Raw genomic sequence first — 24,888 nt, 5'->3', positions numbered from 1 at the left:
TGAGATCTAGTTCTTAGCTTCCACACAGTTATTTTACAATATTTTTAGAGACGTCAGAACCTGAAAAATTAGTGAGTCAGTGTATATTCTGGATTACATATTATTCACTCATTAACCTGCACCATATATCGATTGGGGCAGGACAATATCCTCCAGGAATTCATTAGAGATGTTCATGCTCTTTATCCTTCTGAGTTTCAGACTTACTACTTTGCAGAATATATATATATATATATCTCGATTATTAAAGAAGGATATTGTGTAAGCTTATTAGGTCAATTAAATTCCACTGTCACAACCTGTCAATATACCTCAAATATTAAAGCAGGATATAGCATAAGCCTATTAGGTCAATTAACTCTCCCTCTCACAGCCTGTCTCCTGATTGCACACTAGCCAAGTGATGTGAAATTTCTTCCTGCAGGTAATCTCACATCAGTGAAGTTTCATACTCATTGCAATATAAATTTGATTTTTAATGCTGTTAGATTTTGTGTTAATCTTGGTATGCACATCCTTTGCTTGTCATAGGGAAAAGTGCAGTGTGCAGCTTGGTGTAACTTAGCTTTTCAGAGAATGGCGAAGCTGTGGAAGCATGGGGCTATACCAAAACTGTACCTCCATTATCTATAACTGTTGGAGGTGGCATTCTTCTGTTAATATAACTAAAATGAAACTTGCTGTAAATAGGTGTTGGAACGCTTGTGTCTGAAGACAAGCACACTGGGAGGAATTGTTACTACTCCTTAATTCACAGCATGCTAAAACAAACACGTTCCTTTGGGTGGACCTGATAAACATGAAGGGATTCTAAAACATGTTTTAGACCACTTATTAATCTTTGCAAAGATCTGGTGTCTGTTTTAGGCTAATTTGTCTGAAGAATGACTCAATCCAATAACACACCGTACATGGTTCAGATGTCCTTATGGATGCATGACAATATTCAGAATCAGCTCTCATTGTGTGCATTTTGAGCCCGTAGCATAGAACAAAGCAATCCACTTTTAACACTAAAGTCGCTTTATGATGAGGCATATAGACATTTACCAATAAACTCATTATTATTCCACTCAAAATTGTCACTGTAAGATCCAAGAACAAACTGCGTACGGTGTTGTTCAGGGTCGACCATGGATGTTGCATCTTAGCTGTCTAGATACATAAAGCCAGGGCACTACGGTATGGAGAGCAATCTGTTGCCCATGCAGCAAGCTCCTACTCTCCATGCATCTGATGAACCCAAAGGAGTGGCAGAGACCAATGCAGTTTGGCACCAGCAGCGTCGCAGGAGACGCCAGTCAGTGTACTTCATTATGATTTTGAATTTAATGACAACAATTTGCATTGGACCAGAAGTCTCTTTACATTAGGTATTCAATTTGTTTATTTTGATAGTGAATCCTTCTATGAAAATTGGAAGAAGGCAAAAAAGTTAGCATTTGATATAAAATATAGGCAAGATTTACCAGACAAAGTAGAACCAAAATGGTCTAGATGTCTGTCAATATAAAGCAAGGCTATAAGAAATAGAAGCAGAAGTGTGCTTTTTTGGCCTTTTGTGACTGCTTCAGCAGGATCAGTGCTAACCTATTAACTAGTGCCACTTTTCTGCAAATAATTCATATTCATGGATTCTCACCACATCTAAAAGTCAATTGACTTCTGTCTTGAATTAACTCAGCAAATGAGTATTTATAAATTTCTATAAGCGTATATCTATACATTTGCCAACAACTCAACTATTGTTGGCAGCTTTTCAGATGGGAGGAGGAGGTTTACAAGACAGAGATAGATCAGCTGGTTAAATGGTGTTGCAGCAGCAACCTTACACTCAGTGTCAGTAAGACCAATGAATTGATTATGGACTTCAGGAAGGGTAAGATAACGGAACACACACCAGTCCTCTTTGAAAGTCAGAAGTGTAAGGGGTGAGCAGTTTTAAGGTTCTTGCATATCAACATCTCTGAAGATATATCCTAGGGCCAACATATTGATGCAATTACTGAAGGCACAATAGCTATATTTTATTATGAGTTTGAGGAGAATTGATATATCATGTCACCAAAGACACCCAGAAATTTCTACAGACATATTGTGGTAAGTAGTCTAACTGGTTGCATCACTGTCTGATATGGAGGGGCCACTGCACAGGATCAGAAGAAGCTGCAGAAAGTTGTTAACTCTGCCAGCTCCGTCATGGGCACCAGCCTCCCCAGCATCCAGGACACCTTCAAAAAGCAATGCCTCAAAAAGTCAGCATCCATCATTAAGGACCACCATCACCCAGGATGCACCCTCTTCTCATTGCTACCATCAAAGAGGGGGTACAGGAGTCTGAAGACACACACTCAGTGTTTAAGGAACAGCTTCTTCCCCTCCACCGTCAGATTTCTGACTGGACAATAAACTCATGAGCACTTCCTCAGTAATTTTCTCTCCCTTTTGGCACTACTTATTTAATTTATATTTTATATATACTTCTTTTGGTAAATTATAGTATTTTGATTATTATGTATTGCAAAATACTGCTGCTGCAAAACAATAAGTTTCATGATACGCTGATGATATGACATGACTTGATTCTGATTCTCATTCTGAGCCTCTACAGACCTGTCGGGTGAAAAATTCCAAATGTTTAATACAAGTGAATATTTCAGATGAAATGTTTTGTTCATCTCTCACAAAATGGCCAGCTATTTATTTAGAAACTGTAGATCTTTTGATCTAACCATCACAAGTGGGGAAACAGCATCCCTGTATCCACCCTCTCAAGCCCAGTGACGATTATTGTAGTTTTCAATGAGATGGGTTCATATTCCTCTAAATTAAAATGAGGCCCATTCTGCTTAAACCCCTCACACACGATAAGGCAGTTATGCCATGAATTAATGTGGTGAACTTTTACTACATTTCCTCTATTTCCCCAAAGGTATGGGAGCTGTTTCACCTAGCCTTATATAATTGGAACAAGGCATCACTCTCTTTCATGCAAATCTGCTTACAATGAGAGTTTTCCAAACTAGCCCTGAAGCAGGGTTTCAACCCAAAAAAAGTGATAATTCTTCTCTCCCCGACAGATGTCACTCAACACACTAAGTGCCTCAAGCAGATTGTGGCTCCAGATTTCAGCATCTGCAGAAATGTGTTTCCTTCCTAGCTTGCTCCTCTTGCATGTTAACTTTCAATGATTTATTTAATAGAAGATCACCTAGTTCTCTGTCTAAACACTAACAAATCTCAACTCTTACCACTTACACAGCATTTCTGTTTTTCGACTAAAGTGCCTGACCACAAGTTGTATTCCATTTGCCATACCCTTGCTTATTTGCACAAACTGTCTGCATCATTTTCTCTATCTTCATCACAATCTACACTGTCACCCCATATCATCAAGAAAGTTGGATATATTACACTGGATCCCTGATGCAATAATTTATAAACATTATGCTCAGTCGGGGCCTCAACACCAAATCTTGTAATATTCCAACTTGAAAATGTCTTATATATTTCTATTCTCTGTTTTCTGGCCACTAACCAATCCTTATCTTATGCTAATATATTACCACCAACACCATGCTCTCTAATTTTGTTGAACTATCTCATATGACATTTCATCAAAGAATAACTGAAAGTCCAACTACATCACTAATGGATTTATCCTTATCCATTCTATTTGCAATTTCAAAGAACTCCGGTGATTTGCTGAACATAATTTTGTTCTCATGGGTCCACTATTTCTACCTAATATCCTCTACAACTTATTTAATAATGGATTCCGAACATGTCTCCAGTTAGGGCAAAGACCAAATGCTGTTCAAACATACCTCAGTTTTTTACCTCCCTCTGTGATCTTTGCTTTGTTCAAATAGCCATTTTTCTTCAGTGGCTGTAAACAATGAAATTAACAAAGATACATGTAGGTTAAAAAGGGTCACATAAAAATAAATTAACTTTAATGTACAAGAGGAATAAAAGTTGTTTTTACATATACAAGACCATTGACTTGGCAAGGTGTAATGATTTCTCTACATTTCTACATTTAATGTAGGGAACAAAATTTCTTTCCTAACCATTGAAGATAATGAATATGGCTGTGAACTGGTTCCAATAATGATAATCATTATATGATAAAAATAATATTTAAAAAACAATTAACACATGTTCTATCAAAGTACTGAAGGTAATCTGTACTATTACTATTGCTATCTCACAGGTCAGACATTAAGCCAAGATCCATCTATGTTCTTGGGAGATATAAGTAATCCTCTTATTCTAATTCTTTCCAACAATAAAGAAGGAAAAGGAAGGCTCTACAATAGGTAGTCCAAACTGCCCAATGCATCACTGGCATCAACCTAGCTGCCATCAAGGACATACAGTATATACAGGAAGGTGACAGAAAAGGGCCAGTGACATCATGAAGGATCCCATCCACTCTGCTCATGGACTGTTTGTCCCACTCCCATCAGGGAGGAAGCTACACAGCATCCATCCCAGGGCCACCAGTCTCAAAAACAGTTACTTTCCCCAAGCAGTAAGACTGATCAACACCTCCACCCATGAACTCCACCACTACTTAATTATTTCCCATGAATGACTTTATGTACAGCCTAGCATCACTCATAGACATACAATCAATCCATGTATACAAGATACCTTACATGGTTAGATTTATGCTTTTTTATTATTATTGCATTCTCTATCTTTGAGTTTTTTCTTGTACTGCATCAGATCTGGAGTAACAATTAGTTTGTTTTCCTTATACTTGTGTACTAGAAATGACATTAAACAATCTTGAATCTTGAGTAATGTAAGCGATTCATTGGCAATATATCTGCTTTCAATTATGTGAATCACTTCAGGGAGAAATAGGATAGAACTGAGGTACCCTGAAAGCAGCTGTACCCACAGGTATGTTAAACATAACAGTAGCATGCTGTAGCTGATTAGTTTTGGCATGCTGATGTTGATTGCTGTCTTTTTTAACTGGAACAGAATATTCAAGCAAATGAAAACAATGAGGCAATCATTTGAAGACAGGATAGGAAGTGTCATTTAGAGGGCAGCAGTGTGTGTTGAGGCATCAGAAAGTCATTAATTGGGGATATGAAGGAGAGATTCCAATCTGGTCACCTCGGGTAAGCTTCTCTACTTTTTTTAAAAGTTAATCATCTCCACAAAGTCAACGTTTTGTCACTGTCTGTATCCTTTATGGGATCAACCAGTTAAAAAAACGACCCCCGGAGAGCATGATTACATTTAACTTTGAAAGACCATTTCCCATAGTAATCAAATTGACAAGGAGCCTTGTCACTTGCAATGTGCTGGTGGTTTATTGAGGTCAACAGCTTTTCATGACCAAGTTCCAACTAGAAGAAACTCATTCTTGAACAATGTTGACAGCATGATTAGTGTGTATTATACTCTACTTACTTCCAGACATGAGAAATATATCTCTCTCCAGCAAAATGCACTTACACATGCCAACACAAGTTACAGTCCTTCAATTCATTTCTTTAATGAGTACCAGCCTCTTGTTTGCCCATATGTGGAATGAAATACAGTCAGTTAGAAGACATATAAGGTAACTTTTCCTATACAGAACACTTACAGACTGTTCCACCATTCCAGTAATGTCTGAAAGGTTGTGCTGTGAATGATTTCGCCTGTGGCGAGATATCTACAAAGCAAAACCAAAAAAAAATAACATTAATATAAGTCTTCAATGTACCTTTTTAGGGATATTATTGCCAATATTTATTTCTCAATTCCTTAATTTTATGACAAAAGTAACTAAAATTTAAAGAAGACCAAACAAAGTTTATTTAGAGCAAGAGTTCCAAACTTTCTTTATGCCATGGACTAATACCATTAAGCAGGTTGGGAATCCTTGATTTAGAGCTCAGTGGACACTAAAATAAGTTGCATAATATTTCCGTCATAACTTGAAACAATATCAAATAAATTTAAATAATATAATTAAGTGTCAGTGGTGACTAATACACAAATTTTTGAGTGTGGTTCAAAAGAGTCTTTTGAGCTATGCAAGGAAGACTACCACACTATTTTCAGAATCAGAATCAGGTTTGATTTAATCTTCTTTTATGAAATTAAATTTGTTGCTTGTTGTTTTACAGCAGCATTACAGGGGAAAGGCATAAAATTACTATAAATTACAAAATACATAATATAAACAATAAGATAGAATTCATGGATCATTCAGAAATTTGATGGTGGATGGGAAGATGTTGCTCTGAATTGACTGTTGGTCTTCTGACTCCTGTATCTGCTCCGTGATGGTGGTAATGAGAAGAGGGCATGTCTCAGATGGCAACAGTACTTAGGTCCATGCAGGTTTTGATAAAGCTGGTGATGGATGTGGCATATTCATTCTGACCCAGTAACGACATAAAAGGGAGACATTTCCATTTTAAAAGAGGTTAACCACAATGTCTCTTGGATCAGAGAACATTGTCGATAAGGAAAGTTTGGACAAACTTGGATTTTTTTTTCTGGAGCATTGGAGGCTGAGGGGGAACCTGATAAAATTATGAGCTAAATTGGTAGGCTTGATAGTCCCCCCCCCACCCCCGCCCCAGTAGGGAAATATCAAATACTTCAGGGCATAACAAGAGAGGTGAAAAGTTTTGCAAGGAAGCTTTTGCTTTGCACAAGAGAGTACTTGGTGCCTATAACATGCTGCCAGGTCAGGTGGGGCATGCAGCCATGAAGCAATATCAAAGGAGTAATTAGGCAGACACTTTAGATGAGGAATAGACTATTGTGGACCATGTTCGGGCAGATGGCGTTAATTAGATTGACATTATTGTTGGTGTAGGCATGTTGGGCAGTGGAATCTGCTCCTGGGCTGTACTATCCTATGTTCTATAAACATTTTATCCCGCGATGTGTATGTAGTCTGTTTCTAAAATTATATTCAATTCATTGTCCTGGGTTAAATAATTAGAACATTCAAATCCCAATGCAAATATGTGGATTATGCATTTCAGGAATAAAAGTGGAATTCCCATTGAACATAAAAAAAAAGCTGTAAATACATTGGTATCATAATGTTCAAGACTTAATAAATGAAAGGAAAACATTTACAACTAGTAACAAAACTGTTGCAGAATTTACAGGCACAGGAGTGACATATGTGTTCCTGTTAATTTTATTTTGAATGAGTTATAGAAGAAAATACAGATGTATAATCTCATAACAAAGATTTGTGGACTACTAAATAATTGCCCACTTTAAGTATAACTCCAATAAAGATGTACTCAAAATTCAATTAGAACATAAAATATTTCTCAACATTTTGGTGACTTGAAATAAAATGTATTTTAATGCCATGTTCCATGTGGTCAAGCAATAACAGCAAGCTACAATTAAATACGTGATTACAGTCATACACCAGGAGTATCTGCCAGGAGTTGAACAAGAAACATATGCTTGGAATAAACTGAGCAATGTGCATTTTTTCTTTAAGCAAGATGTGTTTACCTTTATCTTTCCTTTGCATGAGTCTAAGTGTATCCTCTGCCATGAATTACCCATGTAAAGGAGTGGAAATAGACTTATTCGCTTAATAGCTTGGTTCAGTACTGTGCAATATGGACTGTGGTAACACTTGAAAAATTCTTCAACAGCACTTCACAACCACTGACCTTCACCATCTCAAAGGACAAAAGATAAAACTGCTACCACCTGCAGGCACACCTCTAAGTCATACATTCTCCTGATATAAAATTCAGTAACACTGTTTCTTCATTGTCACAGACCCAAATAAAAGAACTCCTTCCGCAACAGCATTATAAGTGTAGCTCAGTTACAGGATTGCAGCAGTTTAAGAAGATGGATCACTACCATCCTCTCAAGGGTAACTTGGGATGTGTTATAAATATTACACTTGCCAATGTGATTTTGGGATTACGGAATTATACAATTTTAAACTGGTAACATATTCAAGTAACTACAGCATGTGGAAAAACTGTGAGTTTGTAATTTCATATATTTTATATGTTGTAGGCTGTTTAGAGCATAGTCTGGAATTATGGTATATAGCAAATACTAATTTCAACAGCAGTCAGTCTGCAGACCTGAATGTGGATTGTAGATTGAATTTAAAATGCAGCTCTGAACAATGGTCTTCCCGGAGCTGTATTTTGTAAACAAAGAAACACACCATTTAACCTCAGATGCCTGCATATGCATTGAATGTGGCCCAGAGTCAGTGGGAATTAGCATTTATTTTGGGCGTCTGGAGGGTGCATGTGAAGATGGTGTTTGAAAATTATATGTAATTCAAATGAAGCATTGTATATACATTGTAACTATAGAATTTTCAACCTGTTACCTTTGATCTTTACCATATAAAAATGTCATGTAATAGTGGGTTAAGCAGGGCTCTTCATTCAAAAATGTCCCGAATGTGATGCCTGCTGCTCATTTTGAAGAATGAAGATTCTGTATCAGTGTCTCTCTGCTGAGCTTGTTCACATTCGCAATAGGCTGAATTAATTTAATTTATTTAACATGAACTTGAAGTCATCATACCAATGGTTTAAGGAAAAGATCTGAGTGCTCCTTGCATTGAGTGTTGAATATATTAGCATTAGATACTTAATGATGAATTAATTAAATCAGAGGTTCCTATGCATCTGTGTACAATGTGATTAAGACCCAGAGGGGTGAAATCAATGGAGGTGCATCGTGCCAATTTGGGTTGGAGGATTCTGAACTCGTGTAAGAAATTACACATGCTCAAGTGTAAATACAAAAGGGTATATGTCATAAATCATATATTTTAAGATTTTTTGCAGTATTTTAGTTGATTCTAATCAGGTAATGCTAAGAGCTGTCCAAAAATACAGTGGATTCTGGTTACTTGGGCCATTGATTTATTGGGGCAGTGAATTACTGTATATGGAACTTCTAAAGAATAAAAACTAAATTGAGAAAATAGTTGGGATTCCCTTCAACACACAAAAAATGCTGGTGGAACACAGCAGGCCAGGCAGCATCTATAATTCCCTTTGTTTATTTGGGACACTATGCCATTTAATTGGGGTAAGACACTGTTGCCGAACAGCTTTTAATTGGCATCAGCTGTGTGAATTTGCATGGCCGTTGGACACTATACTGTGCTTAGCATGGTCAGTTTTTATATAGTATCAGTAGCATGTATTTGTGTTCAAAAAGCAATGATTTTTGTCACTGATAGTTGGCGAGAAATAAGCAGTAAGAAAATTCAGAACAGTTTTGCTCACCAGGGTTTCAAGAATTCAGGCTTGGAGATGCCTGAAATGGCTGAGAGTGAAAATAAAGCAATTTCTGTACTTCAAGTTAAGATTCATGACAATCAGAAGTGGAGAGACTAAGCTATTTCACGTTCCTGGGTATCAATAAATCTGAGGATCTTACCTGGTCCCAACATATCAATGTAGCTATAAAGAAGGCAAGAAAGCAGCTATATTTCATTAGCAGTTTAGGAAGATTTTGTTTGTCACCTAAAGCACTTGAAAACTTCTACAGATGTACCGTGGAGAGCATTCTGACAGGCTGCATTACCATCTGGTATGAGCAGGGGGTGGAGGGCGGTGGGTGGCTACTCCACAGGATAGAAAGCAGCTACAGAATGTTGTAAAATTAGTCAGCTCTATCACAGGTACTGGCCACCATATTATCCAAGACGTCTTTAGTGAGCAGTGCCTCAAAAAGTGGTGTCTGTTATTTAGGACCCCCATTACCCAGGACATGCCCTCTTCTCATTGTTACCATCAGGAAGGAGGTACGGAAGCACACTCAGTCATTCAGGAACAGCTTCCTCCCCTCTGCCATCAGATTTCTAAATGGACATTGAACCCATGAATACTATCTCACTTTTATTATTATTTTTGTTTTTTTGAACTACTATTTCTAATATAACTCTTTAATATATATACTAACTGTAATTCTTTTTTCTATATTTATCATGTATTGCATTGTACTGCTGCCACTAAGTTAACAAATATCATGACATATGCCAATGATGTTAAACCTGATTCTAATTCTGAAAATGAAGGTTTGGAGGATACACTTGACTAAAGCATTGCATGAAGGTAGTCCATTATCTGCATTAAGTTTCTACACTGAGTTTCTTGATTTACAGTCAATCAAAAGAAACAGCTGATGATTTCCACCATCAATAACTATTAGCAACTAATATGCTGTTTTATAGTACTTTAGAGGTTTTGGTAGTGTTCCAATTTGCTCTGCGTTTCATTTAAATACATACATTGTTACTCAGATAAACGATAGTTTGTCTTTTTTATACTACTTAACTATTTCCATGAAATTTTGGCTCCTTGAGGCAACTGTTCAATGTATTGGTCCTGATGTGTCCAAATTAACTATAATCCACTGTACATCCAAATAACCTGAAATTAACAAATGGATAATTTGGATCCCAATCCCTGATTACAATGGTTGAAGTACAGACAGCATGCCAACTTTCCTTCACCTGCTCATTGAACTTGTACCCATTGCAATTTAGAAGAATGAGAGATCTCATTGCAACATGTGAGAGCCTTACGGACTGGGTACGGAACAAGTCCTCTGAGGATATTTACCCTCATGAGAGCCCAGGATCAGAGGACACAGTCTAGGGGGAGCCTATTTAAGAATGAAGTGAGAAAGAATTTCTTCTCTATCCCTGATAATATTCAGATCTGAGAAATACGGATTTTTTAATCTGTAAGGGAATCAAAGTTCACGGGCAAGAAAGTGAACTTGAGGAAAATTAGATCAGGTAACTTTCTTGCTGAGCAAGAAGCTGTATGACTAACTCTTGTTCTTATTTATTACAGTTTGGAGGTCAGATGATGACACATTTGACATTGTTCAGTGTCGCTGAAAGCAACAAACACACTGATCCCAGTAGTGAAGAACTAATGTGCTGAGGCAAGTGGATGGATATACGTTACATCTGGTTTTTAGCATTCTACCAGAGATGATGGGCAGAGAAATAATTCTATCAGATTTTACTTCAATGATTTTAAACATTTAATCAAGTAAAAACATGTTCTGCTATTTTAAAGATTTTAATTAAATTTATTTATTTTCATAGATGTTAAACACTTTGTGTTCATCAGTTATCTAAATCTATTCCTGTGATTTTTTTAATGCCTCTCGATCTGCAGCCCAACACGTGAGGCCTGCAGTTAGGCATAAATATTCAGTGTGGTTAACCCTGTGAACCGAGAGCAAGTCTGGTCCTTTCTTGTTCTTGGTGGGCAGACCCATCATGATGAGATAACACCCTTTGCATAGGTTCAAGGCATTTACCTGTGTTAGGGAGTATTCTGGAGTTATGTGAGTATAGCAGGTATTAATTCAAACAAGAACCAGGCTTCATTTCTTATTGTAAATGTAAATAAATTCAGGAAACTTTCAATTAGCCTTCAGTTTTTGTAAATTACAAGCAGCAAATTGCAGTTAGAAGCACAGGCTGCTTCACTGACTAAGAGATTGCATATGCGAGAGCCAAATGTTAGACAATGGGGTTGTGTTAATTGACTTGCATCAAGCCAGGCAACACGGTAAGTGATCTGCACCATTGTGACATGAGTGCAAGCTGGCAGTCCAAACAGATGTTGTCACTTAGAATATCAAACATGGTCACAGGTACAGGCAATCAATAGTTTTTGTGTTTTTTTATGATATTTGTATACTCAGAGAATATTAGTTTTGGGTTCCTGGCTCTCTGTCATCAAAAGGTTTTAAAATATTTGTGTTAATTAGTCTCTCCCAAAAGGGTTTGAACATTCAGGGGTATTTTATCAATTACAATGTGCCTCCAGTGTGTACCTCAAAGGGACCATTTGTCAATCCAAAGTATTGAAGTAAATAATGTCATTCTAACAATTCAAATTGTATTGTATCAGCTACTGTTACCTTTGATCATAAGGATATAAAACTGATGTACCTTTGTGTTTGTGAGCCTCCACCACAAGTCTCTCCAGTATGGTGACTGCTTGTTGTGCTGAGTAAAGACTTGTATAAAACCAGCTTCAGTGTCTCTCCACTGACTTCATTCACAGTCACAACAACCTACACCCTCACAAGGCCATGAATATTCTTCCCTATATAGTTCCTCAGGCAAACGTGCATCACAGTTAGTCCTCTAGACTGTCCTAATATTGGTTCTGTGCAGTAACTTGAAGCAAAACATCAGGGAAAACCTTTCATGGGTTTTAATGATACTTATTGGGACTCAAACAGAAAGGGAAGCTTCTTGTTGATGTACTTTGGAGGGCCAACAAACAGCGTGTGAAGAGAAGACCCAGGGAATTCATGAAAATAGTCTCTCCACTAAGGAATCTGTCACTGCTTGTCTAGTCTTTTCCTCCTCCTCTGTTCATTTGGAAACTGAAGCACCTGACATTCAGCAGAAGCATCCCCACTGTAGCCTTGTCATTCTCCTACGCATTTCCTTGCCCTAGTTCCTCTCTCCTATTTTCTACTGAAAGCGGTGTTAAGCAGCATGCTGTAGACTGAAATGAAACCCTCATTTCCTATTAAGTCTGTACTAAAAGTACACATAGATTAACGAAGATAGAAAATCTTATTTGCAGGATCATTGTTCCATTCTCACATTTGTGATGCTGTCACTGCAGTGATATGCAATTAGTGTGCTTGGATTGCAGATAAGGGTCAAAGACCTGAGAAGTATCGCATAACCTTTAACTCACAAGATTGATGTCTCAGCAGAGTGCTGAGGAAAGGATTTCAGAGAATATCAGGACCTAGTTTTAAAGGAGTTATGGAATTGGCCAGGAAGCATAGCCTTGACCATTCTAAAAAAAATTTTCTCATGATCTGTGGTAACTCATCATTTGGGAAATAAAAATCTCTCTACAAAATGGGAGAAGGAAGGAGGGATAATTATATCTGAGGAAGAATGGACAACAATATGGAGATATAAATGGAAGTGTACCAGTTCACAGAAATGGAGGGAGTTTGGATGGAAAAACTTGATAAGATATTTTATTACACCCTCTCAGAAATCCCATTATGATGGTAACCTCCCTGTTTGCTGGAGAAATTGTGGAAATCAAAATGCAAATCATTATCATATTTTTTGGGACTGCCCTGTTATCAAAAGCTATTGGAGGGGGATACACAATGCCCTACAAGACATCTTTAAATGTGAAATACCCTTAGAAAGTAAGACCATATATTTTGGATATATACCTCAAGAATGGTTGAAAAGAGATAAATATTTAATGAATATACTATTGGTGGCTGGTAAAAAGACTCTTACTAGGAAATGGTTATCACAGGAGAGCCCAACTTTAAATACATGGATGGAAATTACAATGGACATTTACAAAGTGGAGAAGATAACAGCATCTGTTAACCATAAGCTGGAACAATTTGATTCATACTGGGAAAAATGGTTTAACTACATAATGCCTCATAGGCCTGATTTTATTCTCACAAATCAATGAATCTGTTGTAAAAAAAGATCACTCCCTACTTGTACATAGTTCTTTCCTTTTGCTTGTTTTTTCTTTCCACTCTTTTCTATAAGTTTATACCTCAGATAAATACTTAGTGGAGATTTGTGATATATATGATTATATGATATATATGAACAATGTCTGAAATACATCTTATGGAAATGTTTGTTTGATCATGAATTTCAATAAAAAATAAGTTACAAAAAACATATAACACGTAAAGTAATATTACCACACACACACACACACACACACACACACACACACACACACACACACACACACACACACACACACACACACACACACACACACACACACACACACACACACACACACACACACACACACACACACACACACCTGTTTCCCATGCTAACAGTTCTTGTCCTAATGCCACAGTACCTCCTACCTGATGGCAGGTAGAGGGGTCAAAGAGATTGTTGGACAGATAGGAGAGGTCATTGATGATGCTAATGGTTCTGCATATGCAGATCTGGATTCTCTAAGAGATACCTTTCATTGAGTGTAATCAATGCCTGTCTGCTACTTGGTGAAATCAGCAGTACTCAGTTCTCAGTAGCTGTGTGCCACCTTGTTCCCTCTGAAGCTGAAGTAAATAAAGTTGTTTTTTCATGAATACAGAGCCTACATGGCTTATAGTCGTGTATCCTGTTATGGTATAACAAGCCTGGAACAACCCAGACATTGAATATTGCAAGATTGACCTTTGCAAAGTGTGAGAGAATGTCACAACTGCCAGTCACTACAGGCACAAAAAGGATGAGTCTGCAAAAAGATGTTCATCAAAGAGTTCCAGACTGGTGTCCTTAAAAAATACATATGCATAATGCCTTCATAAATAATGTTTATTTGTTTCTAGAACTGTTTACCTTGCCCTTCCCTGCCATCTCTAACACTCTTTTGAATTCACCACCATGAAAATTGCATCAATTGAGAGATTAGATTGGGCACCAGAGAAGCTGCAATGAACATTCTGAGAACATTTTGTAGGCCTTGTGAAGTGGTTAAGCAGTCTACACCATATCTGAAGCTACCTTCTGAGATCTCTTGATGTTATCTCTGATGTCTTGATGTCTCTTTGAATAATGCGTAAAACAAAAGTGCACCACATTCCAATTTATTTTGGGAGGGGTATGTATTGTGTACCTATCTTGTATTGTGTACGTATCTGATACTGGCCTATCAACAAGGAACTTGACGCCCTAATTTCTCAATTGCTGCTATTTCACTTTGAAATAAATGATAAAACAACTGACTTTAACTTTAAAAAATCACCACACTAGCCAATTTCTAGGCAGGACTATTTTCTGTAAATGTCTTCACTTAACAAAAACCTTTCCCTAATAACCTAATTTTCTGAATATTATTCAACCATAATACTTCAGCTACGGTTTGTTATGTGACATAGGTTTCTCCCCCAAGTGTTGTCATATCCTTATTATTCTTCTGTATCTTCAGCAAGACAGCTTCCAAAAGAAATAGTGTAGTTTCTGGCAGCTGCTCCTTCAGGGAATTCCAAAAGTGTCAGTTTAAATTTTATAGATACTAAGCCCTTTTTTTGCTGAAGTGCCTCTTCACTGACTAAATACTATATTCCCTACATAATTTGTGCAGATAAATATGAAATATGTTATCTACAGTGCTTTGATGTATATTACTAATATACTATATATATTTGTCCTTTCATTAACTCATATCAGTGTATCATGTGTATCAGATTCCTGGCTTTAGGGAAGTTTTATTTTCCCAAATTATTTTATCCAGTTCTGAGGTTGTCCCTCACCATTTTCACATGCTGCTGTTCCCTCTGTCAAGAATTTTAAGCTAATCTTAGATTGGGCTTCATTTGAATTCAATTTGTGCCTTCATTCCCTTCATTCAATGCTCTAACACAAAGTGAAGCCACTTTTACAATCCCAGAACAACTATGGCTGGACACTTCCAATTAAAACATATAAATCTGGATGTGAGATATAGCTCTTTACGTAATTCCTAAGTCAGAGCCTGCCTCTGAAATTCAACGCTGTAAAATTGCAAATATTTATTGACCTAGATTTTGCAGTTGCACTGATAGCAAATTTATTGGCATTCACTGTCATTACTCTGTGAAATTGACAGCATCTTTGGGACTCCTGTGAATGCATAGCTTAATTTGCAATTTACAAAGCTGCTGTTACTGATTGTCACTCTGCTGTTATACAGTTTGTGGACTTTTTATACTGCAATCAATAGAAGTCAGCTGAATTGACATGAATTTAATATTTTAAATATATCTTGCTGTTAAATACACTGAAAATACTATTTTTTGATGTTTTTATCGTCATCCATGTCATCAATAATGCTTAACAAATTTTCTGACTTATCTTTCTTATCATTGAAGGTTTCAAATTACTTTTGGGTTTAAACAAATACTTCTACTTTTACCTATATAGATAATTTATAGCCCTATACGTCAGGTGTTGCCACTCTTTTTTATGTCATGGGCCAATGCCATTAAGCAAGATAGGTGTTTAAGCATTAATTAAAACATAAGCTGCTTCATTTCTAATGTCCCAATGTATGATTGTTGTGGCATATTTATGACGAACAAGTGACTTTAGACTTTAATTAATTTAGTACAACATGAAGGGCCAGTTCTTCATTCTATGCAGAACATTGGTTCACTACATTTCCCATTTCTGCATTTCTTCTTTTTAAGAAGCAGATTGATTGTGCTGATTGCTTATCAGTGCCACTTTTGTCAAAGCACACAATGATTTGAATAGCAGAAAGCACTAGTGAACCTTGCATCAGCATGGGAGGCCAGATACACCACTGAGCCACAGCTTGTTTCAGTCCACAGCAGTTTTCAGAACTGTTTCATTACATAATAGAAATTTAAGCACTGCATTTCAATGACGGTAAATGATCCTCTTTTTGACAATACATTGCCATTTTACTTCCAGAGTTCTGTGAAGGAGGTTCTAGGTTGTGGCTTTAAATAAACCCTTTAGGCTGCTGTTTTGAACTCTCAGCAGCTTAAAGGATTTATTTACAGCCATAGCCTAGAAGCTCCTTCATAGAAACTCAGCAGGAAATATCTGAATTCATAGATGGGTAGAAACAACCCTAGAAAGCAGTACTTATGTAGTGACCAACCTTAGAAAGGCATTAGACAGCATAGAAATTGCATTCTAATGGAAAGCCACAAATTCAAGCAAAAGGGCAGATATTACAAAATGATGCTTTTGATGACAACTCTCTGCGACAGGAGTGTGGAGCACCTGCACTTGATATCCATATTAGCACCAAGTACCGTTAAAGTAAGCTTGAAATCTAGCTCCTCACCAGGTCTTCAAATGGCATTTATCTCCAAATGTTTTCTTCTGATCTTGACTGGAAATTCTCATAATCCCTTGGGTTAGTTCTCAACATCTTTCTCATTTTCAAACACATTTCTCACCATGAGTAGCTGTCTCACTTTTCTGTTTGAAACTTTTACCTTCTACCCAACAGCTTCACATATTTTTCTCATTTTTTAAATTGAAATTTTCAATGACTTTTAAAACATTTTTTACACTTTTCATTTTCTCATTTCCTTTAATTTTATTTTCATGTTCTCTTCTCATTTTGTTTGGTTTTACATCCATCATTTGTGATATTTGAAAACTGCAATTAATTTACATTCCAAAATTGTACTTCAAAGAAGTATATTTTTAAATTACGTCACTCAAAAGGGAAAAGAGCAACTATCTATCATAACTTTTCTTCAGAGCTCTCTCAGTCTTCTCTGCCTTCTCTCCTGGTGCTTGTCCTTGACCAGAGTTTATTGGTTCCCAAGAGATGTTGCTGGTGATACTATACGAAAGCACAATGCCATGCTGATTACAATCAAAGGCCATGATATTTGAAGTCAGTTTTAAAAATACATGCTCCAGACCAGGGATACCCAACCTGGGGTTCACAGACCCTTCTTAATGGTATTGCTCCATGGCATAAAAAAGTTTGGGAACCCCTGCTCTGGACTGAGGTCAAATTCAGTCCAGTAGTAGTTGGAATTGGTGATGGTCCACAAGGCTCTGGTTTGGCTGCCATCCTACAACATGTTACCAGAGATCAAAATCTCCTGACCTTACCATCCCAGTTGCTGGAGAGCACATGTTTGACCATAGATTTACAGTTTGCAATGTGTTTCCAAAAGCAGATGAAATATTTTAAAATCAACATTGGTCGACTACATGTAATTTCCTGCATAGGCATGCTATTATTAATAAGAGTTTTTTGCAGAAATTTTCATCAATTTAACCAAAAGCACATTTCCAGAGATAAGTACATTTTGCAGAGGTGGATCTTTCTAAATCTAGAGAATTAAATGTGTTTCAGCCATCATTTGCTCTTGATCAGTGTTTGAGCAGCTCCAGAATGTATTTATGTTGATAAATCTGTGATGTGCCAATACTTCCTTATAGGGGGCTAGTAAATCAGCAGAGACTTCGATTGGAACACAAGAGCAGGATAAAGGATTTTAGCTCCTCAAGCTTCTACTGGCATTCTACAAGATCATGACTGATCTGTGATGTAACTATCTACCTGTTTCTTGTTGAATATCTGCTGATAACTTTTATTTAAAAAATTATCTTCGTTTTAAAAAAAACACTTTCAAACACTTACATTCTCCTGCTTGGTCTTTTCTGTGGAGTCCTTTGAATTTATTGCTTGGTGTGCTATGAGTATTATTTCTACTCACTTCTTTCAATAACATCATTTAATGCATGCAGAACCTTGCCGCATTCATTTTAGCTACTATATTTGCCTGTTCAACATTAATAAGTGTGCATCCATTTCAATTCATTTTTAAGTGTGATAGGACAACCTTTGGTCACAGTTAGAAATAAAATTATCTTTTCTTTTCTCCACCAAGCTGGCATTCTTTTAGATAAACAAGGTTTTCAATATATAAAACAGCTGGGTAAGTAATGAATCTGAACTCAGGTACAATTGAACTGAGCAATTTGTGATGCAAAATTAATCACCCTAAAAGAGTTGTCAAATGCAGACTGTTCCTTGTCAAAGTCAAGTGACCCATATTTGATAATGAAAGGCTGGCAGGTTAAAGTGTATGTTTTTTTTTTGTTTTTCCCACATTTTGAGACTCCGGTAATTGCCAAACTACTGCAGTTGGACTATCTCCATTTCTGAATGATCACCAGAAAAGAAAATCAAAAGATCAAAATGTATTCAGAATAATTTGTCGGTGGTTTGTGCAGGACTTTAAACAAAAGAAGAACAATAATCAGTAACATGATCATGGAAAAGCAAGATTCTTAAAATAAAAATATGAACATTTTTATATATATATATATATATATATATATGACAACATCCATCTTTTGAGACCAAAACGCCACCCAAAAGGGTGACATAGAACAGCACAGTACAGCTTATTTTGCTGAACCAATTATATTAGTAATCAAATGGCCAACAAAACAAATCCCCTCTAATTATCTGTCAGTAAAAAGGTCATTGAAATATCCCATTTAACAATATTCTTCATATTTTCCCAATCCAAAAAGTATTGACCTTTCAGAAACATTGCACGTACTTGTGTCCTCAGCACTGCGGATTTAAAGCCGCGTAAATTTTGCTTTCTGCCCTTGCCAGGTGATTAGATATCAGTATAAATTCTTTAATTTACTTTGCAATAATTCATAAAGAAATAAGATAGCTATTTTAAGAACTAATGCAGTGTCACTTTATGACAGTTTAGTTACATTTAGAATGGTCATTTCTACCACACGTATACACAGAAGACTTAAATAAAAGTGTAATGACAAGGGTTTATTACTGCAATGACAATTTCTTTCTGTAATGGTGACATGTAGGGGTTTTACTGCATAAAACACAGATCAGTGGCACTTCCTCACTTCCCTGGCAGGTTCAAGGTCAGAACCCAGTTATTTTCAGCTCATCATTCCCAATCCATGAAGTAAAATGACAAGGTAATGCTAGCTAGGGTCAGCTACATTATATGAACTGTTACATACAGTGAGTAAGTGGAAATCAATCCCAGTTGACAAGTTCTTTGAGATAATCAGAACTCACTCCATGCTGCTGTCATGTCCCAGATATCAAATACCAGATTAGCAATGTTATCTCTATTTATTAACAAACAACACTTGAGTGAAACAGAATGATTCAGGATTTAATTAATCCTCTGCTTCTGTGGCAAAACAATGCATGAATTGGCAGACATTCTAAGCTCTCACAGGTCATTGAGCATTCTAGTTAATTACTCCACGAATAACCTACTTTTCCACCCTCTGGAAACAGTTTTATAATGGCAGTCTTGGTCTGACAAATGTGTCATCTACATAATTAGCTAGGAAGCAACACATAAAACATTAAGCATGCTTTGTGTCGTTAACTATCAAAACATTTCATTTGTTGTCAATAATTCATCACTGGTAGGCTCTGAAGGGGTTTTAAATATGTAAATAAGTCCAGATGCTAACAAGGTCACACATATCATTTGAAACAGTGAACAGAGAACCAGATTGAACAATTCATAGTTTGACAATCCTGCGTTAATCTCTTCTTCAACTGAAAAACGATGGCTGATGATCAATGCTTCTCCCCTATTGATTCTCAAATGAAGTTTGACAGAATTCATTGGCAGTTTATTTAGGAAACATTACTACTTGCAAGTAAAAGAAATTGCTGACTAGAATGCAAGCAATTATCTCCCTGTGAGGTGCCAAATATTATCAATCTGCACTGACTCAATGCCATTTAAGAGGAACACTGGGATCTTGTGCTGGAGAATCTGAACAAAACTGAAGCTCCTGACTTAGTCATAAATAGGATCACAACCTATGCTGGTTAAATTGCAATCAGAAATCTAAAAAAGAATCCTGCTTCCCTTCAAATGAAATTGGTTGAACATGCCATTTTCCACTGTATTTGTGGTTTTAGATGTTGTATATGGTTTATCGATGATTCAGCAATCCTATTAAGGAGATGGTAAAAAATTCTAGTAATTCTTTGGAGTGAACAATTTGGTCACATAATGATGAATGAAGTGAATCAAATTCTTCCATTTACGAGATCACACATTCAAATCGGTCCACTGTTTGAATTTTTCCACTTCTTGCTTGCTGCTACGTAAATGGAATATAGTCAGTAAAGGGAGGGAAAGTCATACATAAACATGAGGAAGTCTGCAGATGCTGGACATCCAAAGCAACAAACACAAAGTGCTCGAGGAACACAGCAGGTCAGACAGCATCCAAGGTAAAGAATAAACAGTTGATGTTTCAGACTGAGAGGGGGTCCTGAAGAATGGTTTTGTCCCAAAGCATTGAGTTTTCTTTTCCATAAATGCTGCCTGACCTGCTGAGTGTTGCTGAAGAAAAGTCATATATTCCTTTGCAACACACAAAACATGCTGGGGAAACTCAGCAAGTCAGGCAGCATGTCGAAACATAGATACATAGAAAACCTACAGCACAATACAGGCCTTTTGGCCACAAAGCTGTGCCGAACATGTCCTAACCTTAGAACTACCTAGGCTTTACCCATAGCACTCCATTTTTCTAAGCTGCATGTAGCCATCCAGGAGTCTCTTAAAAGACCCTATCGTCTCCCCCCTCCACCGCTGCCACCACCAGCCCATTCCATGCACTTACCACTCTCTGCATAAAAAAACTTACCCTGACATCTCCTCTGTACTTACTTCCAAGTACCTTAAAACTGTGCCCTCTCGTGATAGCCATTTCAGCCCTGGGGAAAAGTCTCTGACTATCCACATGATCAATTCCTCTCATTATCTTACACATCTTTATCAGGTCACCTCTCATCCTTCGTCGTTCCAAGGAGAAAAGGTCGAGTTCACTCAACCTATTCTCATAAGGCATGCTCCCCAATCCAGGCAACATCCTTGTAAATCTCCTCTGCACCCTTTGTATGGTTTCCGCGTCCTTCCTGCAGTGAGGTGACCAGAATTGAGCACAGTACTCCAAGTGGGGTCCTATATAGCTGCAACATTACCTCTCGGCTCTTAAACTCAATCCCATGATTGATGAAGGCCCGTGTCCTACGGACTCGGACCCCAAGGTCCCTCTGATCCTCCCCACTGCCAAGCGTCTTACCATTAATGCTATATTCTGCCATCATATCTGACCTACCAAAATGAACCACCTCACACTTATCTGGGTTGAACTCCAATTGCCACTTCTCAGCCCAGTTTTGCATCCTATCAATATCCCGTTGTAACCTCTGACAGCTTTCCACTCTATCCACAACACCCTCACCTTTGTGTCATCAGCAAATTTACTAACCCATCCCTCCACTTCCTCATCCAGGTCATTTATAAAAACCACAAAGAGTAGGGGTCCCAGAACAGTCCTATGGAGGGGAATGAATGAACAGATGATGTTTTGGGCTGAGACACTTCATCGGGACTAGAGAAGAAAGGGGCAGAAGCTAGAATAAGTAGGTGGAGAAGGGGAAGAGTACAAGATTGCAGGTAATAGGTGAGACCAGGTGAGGGGGAAGTTGGGTGGGTGAAGTAAGAAGCAGGGAGGGGATAGGTGGAAGAGATAAAGGGCTAAAAGGGGAGGAATCTCATAGGAAAGGACAACACATTGTGGAGTAAAGGGAAGGAGGAGAGGCACCAGATGGAGGTGATGGAGAGGTGAAGAGGAGAGAAGGGGTGAGAGGGTAACTAGAATAGGGAATGGAAAAAGAGAGAAAGGGAGGGGTGCAATTGCAAAAAGTTGGAGAAATCATTGTTCATGCCGTAAGGTTGGAGGCTACGAGGTATGGGAACCAAACTGAAGAGAAGGAGGAAGGGGATGTTGGCTCACAAATAGAGAAAGCTTGGAGGCAGTGTGAGAGGGAGGATAGACAGATGATAGCGAAGGGATGTGCTCAGACCGATGGCTTGAGATGTGTATATTTTAATGCAAGAAGCATCATGAACAAAGCAGATAAGCTTAGAGCGTGGATCAGTACTTGGAGCTATGATGTTGTGGCCAATACAGAGGCTTGGATGGCTTAGGGGTAGGAACGATTACTTAGAGTGCCAGGCTATAGATATTTCAGTAAGGACAGGGAGGGAGGCAAAAGAGGTAAGGGCATGGCACTGCTGATCAGAGATAGTGTCACGGCTGCAGAAAAGGAGGAAGTCATGGAGGGGTTGTCTACTGAGCTTCTGCGGGTGGAAGTTAGAAACAGCAAGTAGTCAGTAATAGTAAGTTGAATTGAAATAAATAACCACCAGGAAATTCTATCTTTTGCAGCAGACAGAGAGGTGATCGACAAAATGGTCCCCAATCTGTGCTGGCTCTCACTGATGTAGAGGAGACTACCTGGGAACACCAGATACAATGGCTGGTAGGTGAAGTGTCAGCTCACCTGGAAGGACTGCTTGGTGCCCTGAGTGGTGGTGAGGGAGGAGATGTAGAGGCAGGTGTAGCACCTGCCATGCTTTTGGTTCATCTATACTGAGTGTGATACATATCTATGTTAATTTAATTTGCCCACATTGCTGCAGTATTTCTCTGCTTCTTTCCTATCCAAGTATCTTCCCAAATGCCTTTTGTACACAATAACTATATCTGGCTCTACCATCTCCTCCGGCACCCCATTCTGGATAACCACCCTCTCTAAGTGAAAAACAAAAGCTATGCCTCCTAGTTTGATGCCATCGTACTAGGATAATGTCTCTACCTATCCTATCTATGTTATTCATAATCTAAAACTGTGTACATTTGCCCTTAGTCTCCTATGTTCCAGCAAGAATAAAAATGGCCAATTGAACCTGCACATTCTGCACATAACCTTCCTTCCTATCTAACAACCAGACAAAAGTCAACACATGCAATCTTCAGATGTTTGATTAATCCAAGTGGGTGGTGGGGTGGAAATATGTCTCTACCAAAGGAGTTGTAAGGCACTCCTTCCCTTGGTCACTCTTGTGCAAGGTATAGCACTTTGATCAGGGTCACGTGAAGCCATGGGGGCAGGTGGTGGATGGTTGTATGAGCAGCTGGTGCATATCACGTCCAAGTTTTGTAACCACTGATGCCAGGTAGACAATCTTTGAAGAGTATTGATATTGGCAGGGGTCACCCGTCCTTTAAAGATGCTGTCCAGAAGAAGGAAATGGCAAACCACTTCTGCAGAACCACTTGTAAGACCACGATCACCCACATCATACGACACAGCACGTACCCAATGAATAATGTTTCCAGCAGTCTAATCCAATTTAAAGGCAACTCAGAATTGAGCATGAAGATGAAGGCACACTCATCTTTCAGTGACAAGTTGCAGTCACCATCTCAGAGATAAGTAGGTGAGTAAAAGTTAGATTACCTCCAAGTGGACCACAAACTTATCATAGGGTTATGAGGCTTGTGTGTCTCAGTGACCCAGAGAACTATGTTTGCTGGAGTCAGGGCCTTGTGCTTTGGCTCTTGTCAGGTTCACCAATGCCAAACAGGTCAAAGGGTAGAGACTAAGCTAAGAGTGTCAATCGGTCCTCCAGATTCAGGGGTTCAGCTCAGGGCTAACAACCCTGACTGATCAAAAAACAATTGTTCTAGAAACAGCAATGACGAATCCTTCTATACAGACAGAGGTGGAGGTTGGAGGACCTTCGGGGCTGTCCTAAGTGCCAGTGGCTTAATGAGTGGTAAGTAAGTAAGTAAAAGTTAGTTTTGATTTCACATATATCTTATCTCTAATGAATGAGCACATTGTAATTACCTTCCAATAGTATTAGTATTGTTTAGGAGATATCCAGAGATTTTTCTTACTCCTGGATTTGTGAAGAGCACTGGTAATAGTGTCATTTCTAGGAGTAATATATCCATGGTCTCATTTGAAAACTTTATGGCATATTATGATATAATCAAGGAGATGCAATAACATCAGTGTTCCTTCCAATTTATTTGTCATTTTCAAATTCATATACTTTCCTTCCTCTTTCTCTATTCTGTAGAGAGGTTCCATACCCGTCTAGAGAATGGAAAGAGGAGAAGAAAAATAGCAACTTGAATGTATTTATTATTTTGTTCCAGTGTCCAAAATTAACAGGTACATTTACTCATTTTCTCTCAAAGCATCTTAGCTGGGATAGGGGGTGGTTGATTTTCAATATTTGTATTCTGATACCAAGCATAAATGACCTAATTTTAATCATTGGTAGCTCTGAAACTTTGCTTCAGTATTTTCATTATACATAATCAAGAGCGTTTGATAGCCCTGATCCTGTACCCATAGGAGTTTAGAAGAATGAGGAGTGATCTCATTGAAATCTATCGAATATTGAAAATCTTAGAGTGAGTGGATATGGAGAAGATGTTTTCTATAGTGGGGG

At 37.9% G+C, this 24,888-nt stretch overlaps 1 protein-coding gene across 2 annotated transcripts in view; it reads right to left on the bottom strand.

Moving 5' to 3' along the window:
* Positions 1-24,888, bottom strand: part of LOC140714573 (rho GTPase-activating protein 15-like) — a 734,693-nt gene that overhangs the window by 557,424 nt on the left and 152,381 nt on the right. For both annotated transcript variants that reach the window (XM_073025883.1, XM_073025887.1), the window contains exons 4-5: positions 5,615-5,683; positions 3,828-3,889 (exon numbers count right to left, since the gene is read on the bottom strand). In XM_073025883.1, the coding sequence (XP_072881984.1) occupies positions 3,828-3,889; positions 5,615-5,683 (131 nt within the window). The remainder of the gene's footprint in view (positions 1-3,827; positions 3,890-5,614; positions 5,684-24,888) is intronic.

This window comes from Hemitrygon akajei, chromosome 2, assembly GCF_048418815.1.
Source record: "Hemitrygon akajei chromosome 2, sHemAka1.3, whole genome shotgun sequence".
Classification (NCBI taxonomy): Eukaryota; Metazoa; Chordata; class Chondrichthyes; order Myliobatiformes; family Dasyatidae; genus Hemitrygon; species Hemitrygon akajei.
This window is presented reverse-complemented; position numbering and strand designations above follow the sequence as displayed.